The sequence below is a fragment of the Gekko japonicus genome, unplaced genomic scaffold (assembly GCF_001447785.1).
Source record: "Gekko japonicus isolate JY-2015 unplaced genomic scaffold, Gekko_japonicus_V1.1 scaffold842, whole genome shotgun sequence".
Taxonomy (NCBI): domain Eukaryota; kingdom Metazoa; phylum Chordata; class Lepidosauria; order Squamata; family Gekkonidae; genus Gekko; species Gekko japonicus.
The window spans coordinates 676,032-683,842 of NW_015160862.1; the positions used below are offsets into that span (position 1 = coordinate 676,032).

Genomic DNA, 7,811 nt, shown 5'->3' on the forward strand with positions numbered 1-7,811 from the left:
GAAACATGCATGGAAAAGGGAAGATAGTAAAACTTCTGCGCATGTTGAAGGCAGCAGCTCTATTTTTACACACAACAAGGAGAATAAAAGAGCAAGCGTCCAGTGGCGCCTTAAAGACTATCTGAAGACATGAGCAGTAGTGACTCACGAAAGCTCCTCCCCTGCCACAGATTGTGTTAGTCTTTAAGGTGCTCCTGGACTCTTGCTCTTTTCTACTGCTTTTGTTGTTGTTGTTCAGTCGCACAGTTGAGTCCGACTCTCCGCGACCCCATGGACCAGCTCCCGCCAGGCCCTCCTGTCTTCCGCCGTCCTTTGAAGTTTGCTCAATTTCATGTTCATTGCATCTATGACACTGTCTAACCATCTCATCCTTTGCCGTCCCCGTCTTCTTTGACCTTCAATCTTTCCCAGCATCAGGGTCTTCTCCAGTGAGTGCTCCCTTCTCATTGGGTGGCCCAAGTATTTGAGTTTCAGCTTCAGTCTCTGGCCTTCCAGGGAACAGTCAGGGTTGATTTCTTTTAGGGTTGACTGATTTGATCTCCTTGCAGTCCAAGGGACTCTCAAGAGTCATATCTTTTAGCCTTTTGAGACTGTTCATGGGGTTTTCTTGGCAAAAATACTGGAGTGGGTTGCCATTTCCTTCTCCAGGGGGATCACTCTACTGCTACAGACAGGCTAACACAGCTACCCATCTTGATCGATCTCCAAGGAGAATAAAGAAACCCATCTTTACTCTTAGAAAGTCGCTTACACATATGTGGCCCTGAGATCACCAGCGGGGACCCCTAGATACTGAAACCAATATAATGGATAATTTCTAAAAGACTGCACTTGCAAGAATTATACCGGCTGTCCCAATACCATCTGTAAGGGTATATACAGAGTTGGCAGTTACAGGACTGTCCACGATCGCCTTGTTAGATCCTTGTTCAATCTGTTGTATTTGCAGATTTGGTGTGTGCTTTTTATATTCTTATTAAACTTCTTTTCATTTTTAATGCAGTCGGTGTTATCCCTGCGACCCACATGAAGCCCCTGTTCGGTCCACATGTATGAGGAGCAGAAAGGGGAGGGGCAAGTGGTTATACCCTACTCCTCTGGAGTGCTCAACTCCCGTCGAGAGTTGGTCCCCTCAGTAACGAGTGTGAAAGAAGTAAAAGGTAAAGGTAAAGGTTCCCTTGCTCGAAAGCCAGTCGAATCCGACTCTAGGGTTGTGGTGCTCATCTCCGTTTCAAAGCCGAAGAGCCAGTGCTGTCCGAAGACGTTTCCGTGGTCATGTGGCTGGCATGACTAAACACCGAGGCACACGGAACGCTGTGACCTTCCCACCAAAGTGGTACCTATTTATCTACTTGCAATTTCTTGTTTTCGAACTGCTAGGTTGGCAGGAGCTGGAACCAGAGATGGAAGCTCACTCCATCATGCGGCACCCGGGTCTCGAACTGCTGAACTACCGACCTTCCACAGCCTGCAGTTCAGCTTCTTAACCACCTGAGCAAATTTGGTGATATACATTTAGGTGGTAAAGTAGCTGCGAGTCCTGTTTCCCCAGGAAGGAAGGCGTCTCACCTTCTCTGGCTCTTGGGAGGGGACACTAAAAGGTGGTAAGTGACAGCGGAGTGGGTGATGAGTGGTGGGAGTGCCACACCAAACGGTTGAGCGGCCACAGGGAGGGACTCCCTCCTCTTGCAGAAAAGGAACCACAGCAAACCGTTTGGACAGCCTGAAAGGACTTAAGTCCTGGATCCCAAACAAATCAGTGCTAATGAAATCCTTACCTTTGCAAAAGTAAAGCGGACGAAACCGCCATGGAAGGTAATATTCAGAGTCGATTGCCAGATTCCACAGCTTCCGAATGTCCTTGTGGCGTTTGGGTCAATGTTAAGATACTCGTCTTTCTTCTGTGGGAAGAAATACAAGCCATGCCGAGCCAGTACTCGTCTAGGGTTTTTATTTAGAAGCCCCACTCTTTTCAGCAATTCCAGCTGCCCCTTAGTCTCTGCGTCTTGCATCCACTGTAGCAACTATACTATACAGGATCACGAGCCGTAGGCTCTGTATAGTGCCCTGTTTTGATTCCTCTACAGAGGACTGGTGCAGACCTAAAACTAGATTGGAGAAAGTAAAGGACAAGAAATAAGCTGCAGGGACTCACGGTTCCCCGTGTTTTAATTGCCCCCATCGTCCTTCATATTCTTGAGCTGCCATTTCGTCCGACCGATATTAACCGTAATTGATAAACAAACAGGGCTGTGCTAGCTTTTAGAACCCAGGACTGCAAATCTAGGCTTAATTTGCTCGGACCTGGGGTCACATGAAAAGATGACGCTGGCTTATACCAAGTCAGCCCACTGGCCTACCGAGGTTGGTGTTCTCTGCTCAACCTGTCCCCAGCTCTTCCAATTTCCAGAGAGCCAGTTTGGTGTAGTGGTTAAGTGCGCGGACTCTAATCTGGGAGAACCGGGTTTGATTCCCCACTCCTCCACTTGCATCTGGCTGGATGACCTTGGGCAAGCCATAGTTCTGATAAGAGCTGTTCTTGAAAAAGAGCCGTTTCAGAGCTCTCTCAGCCCCACCTACCTCACAGGGTGTCTGTTGTGGGGAGGGGAAAGGAAAGGAGTTTGTAAGCCGCTCTGAGACACCTTTCGGTAGTGAAGGGCGGGGTATAAATCCAATCTCCTCCTCCTCCTCCTCCTCCTCCTCCTCCTCCTCCTTCTTCTTCTTCTTCTTCTTCTTCTTCTTCTTCTTCTTCTTCTTCTTCTTCTTCCAGATCTCAGGCAGAGAATTTTTGCACATGACCCTTTTTTGGGGGCAGGGGTGAATGTGCTTGGTATTGGCCCTGGAACCTTCAGCATTCAAAGCAGATGTTCCACCAATGCGCTACAGTCCTGTCCTCAACTCTGAAGTTTCTGTGGATTCCAAACCAGTTAAATCTTTGAGCAAGTTTTGGAATTTTGAGAAAGGGTGTTTGGGTGCCACCCCAAAATGGCCACCAAGGGAGGTGGGACTAGTCACAAAAAATGGCTGCCACAGGATGCAATCACAAAATGTTTGGCGGTTCCAAGCAAAGCATCCTCCTACAAGGGGCACAGCTACTTCTGAACGGGGACACCCTGCAGATGCAAAAGGGATGCACCCTGGGGGTCTTCGAAGAAGAAGAAGAGAAAGAGATTGGATTTATACCCCAATCCCCAATGGCTAGGGTCATTTGCATTTCCCCACAATAGACACCCTGTGAGGTCGATGGGGCTGAGAGAGTTATTGACAGAAACTGCTCTTTTTCAAGAACAGCTGTGCCAGAGTTATGGCTTGCCCAAGGTCACATCAGCAGGTGCAAGTGGAGGAGTGGAGAATCAAACCCGGTTCTCCCAGATTAGAGTCTACGCACTTAACCACTACACCAAACTGGCTCTTAAGGACCTTCTGCCTCAGTGAGCTGGCTGAAAGCCAGTATTGGCTCCTTGCTGGGCAGAGGAACCAAACGGGCATTAGGGAATGCATCAGCAGGCATCGCCACACTACAGTGGGGATCGCTGGCTTCGGTTCTTTTAAAAAAACTGGGGTTGTGGGAAATAATCAGATAGGAAAAGTTGCAGCTTACCGTTTTGCTGTTTTGAACTTTGAGTGTCAATCCCAGGGATGCTTTAATGCAATCTTCAGTTCCGTTCATAACATTGTAAACCCCAGTTGCAGCTGGTGCTGGTTTAGGCGAGAGGGTGGGCTGTATTGAGGTTGTTGGCAAGGGAGTGGTGGTTTTATTGCGTGCTGGGGCAGATGTCACATTCCTGGAGGCCCTTGTATGTGCTGTATGTAGGGTCGTTGTCCGGTTCGTCAACTCTACGGTGACAGGCTTGGGGATGGTCTCACTTGCAACTTTGGCATTTCCTGTAGTTGATGGCTTTGGGTGAACTGTAGTTTCCTCATGTTGTGGAATCCTGGGTTCTGATGCTGTGGGTTTGGGGAAAGCGTGGATGGGAAGGTGCCAATGTCCACTTCTCCCTGCCCACATCCACACCACTCCCTGGCACAATTTCTTTCTCTCCCCTTATTTCGTCCCACCATTGCTGGGCTTTTTGCTGGCTCTTTTTTAAAAAACTGGTCATAGATAAATCACTATCGCGCAGGAGTCATTTCATGGAAAAACAGGTGCAGGCACTCATTAGCATAACTCATTAGCATAACTTATTTGCATGTGCCACACCCCCTGACATCACCGGAAGTGTGTCAGAAGGCAACACCCACCGCTCAGGCTCCACTGGACTGTTTTGGACTGCTAGCTATTGGGGGGGGGGAACGTGCAGATCTGCCCTCGCAGAGGGGGGAGAGCTTGTACCTGAATAAAACTTGGTTTTAAAGGTGCCACTGGACTGTTATGGATTGCTAGCTGGGGGGGGACGCACAGATTTGCCCTTGCAAAGGAGGAAGAGCTTGTGGCTGAATAAAACTTGGTTTTAAAGGTGCCACTGGACTGTTTTGGGCCGGGGGGGCCCTCTGCAACTTACCTGGCTGCTTCTTGCTCTGACTGAGGGCTGCTGGGAGCAGGGGGTGGGGCTTGTTGCATGTGCCCGCCCCCTGGGCTCTTTACTGCCGGAGCTCTGCTCCTGTGTGCTCCTGCAGGAAATGGCCCCTGCTATCGCGTAATGACACAATAACGATATATCCATGGCCAATTCTTTTGGTCCAATCGCTGCTAATTTTTCAGTCCAATTACAATGAATTGCTAGTGCAGTTTTTTTTAAACAGTGCGGAAACGCAAGAAATACCCACATGGGGCAAACTCCATGCTGCCGTGAATGTCTCTGCATTTACAGCAGCAATGAGGGCAGGGTGGGGCATCATTCCCCCAAAGAACCTCTGCAGGTGGAGGATATTAAGAATAAGAACTCCGTACGGAAGCAACTTTAGCACCCGGATTTCATGCATTCTTCTTAATTAAATCCAGGGGTCATTTCCTGCAAGAGCACACAGGAGTGGAGCTCCGGCAGTAAAGAGCCGAGGGGGCGGGCACATGCAATAAGCCACACCCCCTGCTCCCAGAAGCCCTCAGTCAGAGCAAGAAGCAGCCAGGTAAGTTGCAGAGCCCCCCCCCATCCCCCGGTCCAAAACAGTCCAGTGGTACCTTTAAGACCAAGTTTTATTCAGGTAGAAGCTCTCCCTCCTCTGCCAGGACAGATTTGCACGTCCCCCCCCCCAATAGCTAGGAATCCAAAACAGTCCAGTGGAGCCTGAGTGGTGGGTGTTGCCTTCTGACACACTTCCGGGGGTGTGGCATATGCAAATAAGTTATGCTAATGAGTTATGCTAATGAGCTCCTGCACCTCTTTTTCTACTAAATGACCCCTGATTAAATCAAAACAGCTGTTGACCTTAGAACCTTAGCTTGTTATTTAGTTTCATCTTTGGGTATCTTAAAACATCTTCATCGTGTTGCATGTTAATTTGCTGTTCAGCCTCCGTCTATAAGTTTGAACTCTTACCTTCCGTTCCGATGTATTTGAGAAAGTGTGCCTTCCAACACGAAAGCTCACACCTTGAATAAACCTTTGTTGGTCTTAAACTGGACTCTGAATTTGTTCTTCCCTCTCGGTGCCCTTTTACGTTCATGATGCATGAACTGAATTGTGGTCCTTCACTGTGCATTGTAAACCCCCTTGGGTAAAGTGGCAGAAAATCTATCCATCAACAGGTGAAATAAACACCTACAATGACATTTTAATTGCCTCTACATAGAGACCTGGGCTCCTCTCTGCTGGACATTCAGCTGGGGGAATCCCTTAGATGGACAGAAAGGAAAACTAATTATGGGCAGAAAGGAGCGTTCCACTGAAAGCAAAAGAAACACGCAAAGGCTAGAATAAAGACTAGAATGAGGACTCCAAAGAGCACAGATCACTAAAGAGAAGATTTGTTTAAAAATCATTCATGGTTGTTAAAATCTGGAGATGCTCATCACAAAATCTCAGTGAAGGTGAGGCAATGGGTATAAACTGAGAAGTTGGGCAGACGATAGGAGAGGACGAGGAGGTTCCACTGCCTTTAAGAGCTATTAAGGAGAGGGATTTTCCAGCAGTCGCAGATCACAAACAATGACCGTGTCAGATTGTTTCTCTACTTACCACTGCCCAGGATGAGAAGCGACCCCACCACCACCAGCAGCTTCTGCCAATTCAGGGGGACGGGAGCTGCGGAGCCGGCCATGCCTTCGTGAAGAGCTTTCAGCGGAGGGGAAGTGAAGCTCAAGGAGCGCAAAGGTTTTGGTGCCAGCAGCCAGCACGTCACATGTGAAGGAGGGATGGGTGGGGGAAGCTGTTCATAAACTGTAACCCACAGCCCTGCCAGAAGAGCTGGCGGAACCGAAAATGGAAGCCAGACTTGCTGATGGTCTCCCCGGGGGCACGTGATTCTGTCTTAAAACCCAGGTCTAAACCAGAGGCCTCTCGGGGCACAAGGGCAAAATCCCCCAAAGGAAAAATGTGATTCTCGGGTGTGCTTTTAATACCTGGATACTCCCACCAAGGATAACGCCTCAAGGACCTCACTCCACATTAGGTGTGCCAAGCGCCTTCGGGCAAAAGGGCTTGCAAAGAAGAAGAAGAGGAGGAGGAGGAGGAGGAGGAGGAGGATCATCCAGCAGCTGCGAGTGGAGGAGTGGGGAATCAAACTCGGTTCTCCCAGATTAGAGTCCGCACACTTAGCCACTACACCAAACTGGCTCTCATAGACACGTTTCCGTGGTCATGTGGCTGGCATGACTAGACGCCAGGGTGCACAGAACACTGTTACCTTCCCACTAAAGCGGTACCTATTTATCTACTTGCGATTTCTTGCTTTCGAACTGCTGGGTTGGCAGGAGGTGGGACCAGAGATGGGAGCTCACTCCATCATGCAGCACTCAGGTCTCGAACTGCTGAACTACCGACCTTCCGGTTTGCAGTTCAGCGTTTTAACCACTGAGCCACCGTAGCCCCGAGCACAGTGTAGGTAGCACAAAAAATTAAGAGCAGCTCAGAGCCATTTACAGGAGAAAATTCAGGAGACGAGGGAATTGGTCTGCATAGGCCCTAAGAGACTATGGAAGTCTGGCGGGGGGGGGGGATTCACAGAGAGGATTAATTCTTCCTAGTCCCCAGAACCCAACATAGCAACAAAATAGGGCAGGGACCAGAAGACAGAGAGAAAAAAGGACAACTGGCATGCACAGGTCTTTCATTGTTAGAAACTTCTTCATTTTTTGTTTAACAGGGGTCATTTCCTGCAGGAGCGCACAGCAGTGGAGCTCCGGCAGTAAAGAGCCGAGGGGGCGGGCACATGCAACAAGCCCCACCCAAGCCGGCAGGGTAGTTCGCAGGCCCCCCCCCCCGGCCCAAAAATGTCCAGTGGCACCTTTAAGACCAAGTTTTATTCAGGTACAAGCTCTCCCTCCTCTGCGAGGACAGAGCTGCACATTCCCCCCCTCCCAATAGCTAGCAATCAAAAACAGTTCAGTGGAGCCTGAGCGGTGGGTGTTGCCTTCTGATGCATTTCCGGTGATGTCAGGGGGTGTGGCCTATGGGGTGCCACAGGGAGCTGTGCTGTCCCCGATGCTATTTAACATCTATATGCGCCCCCTTGCCCAGATTATCCGGAGTTATGGGTTGGGGTGTCACCAATATGCGGATGACACCCAGCTCTATCTGATGCTGGGCGGCCGGTCGGACTCGGGTCCCGATGACCTGTATCGGGCTCTTGAAGCTGTGGCTGGTTGGCTCCGACTGAGTCGATTGAAACTAAACCCGGCAAAGACGGAGGTCCTGGGCTTGAGTCGGACCGGG

General features: G+C 49.7%; 1 protein-coding gene across 1 annotated transcript in view; it reads right to left on the minus strand.

Moving 5' to 3' along the window:
- LAMP3 (lysosomal associated membrane protein 3) overlaps nucleotides 1–7,811 on the minus strand; it is an 81,231-nt gene that overhangs the window by 12,704 nt on the left and 60,716 nt on the right. The window contains exons 7-9 of the mRNA XM_015421897.1: nucleotides 6,117–6,212; nucleotides 3,602–3,948; nucleotides 1,779–1,901 (exon numbers count right to left, since the gene is read on the minus strand). Coding sequence (XP_015277383.1) covers nucleotides 1,779–1,901; nucleotides 3,602–3,948; nucleotides 6,117–6,212 — 566 coding nt within the window. The remainder of the gene's footprint in view (nucleotides 1–1,778; nucleotides 1,902–3,601; nucleotides 3,949–6,116; nucleotides 6,213–7,811) is intronic.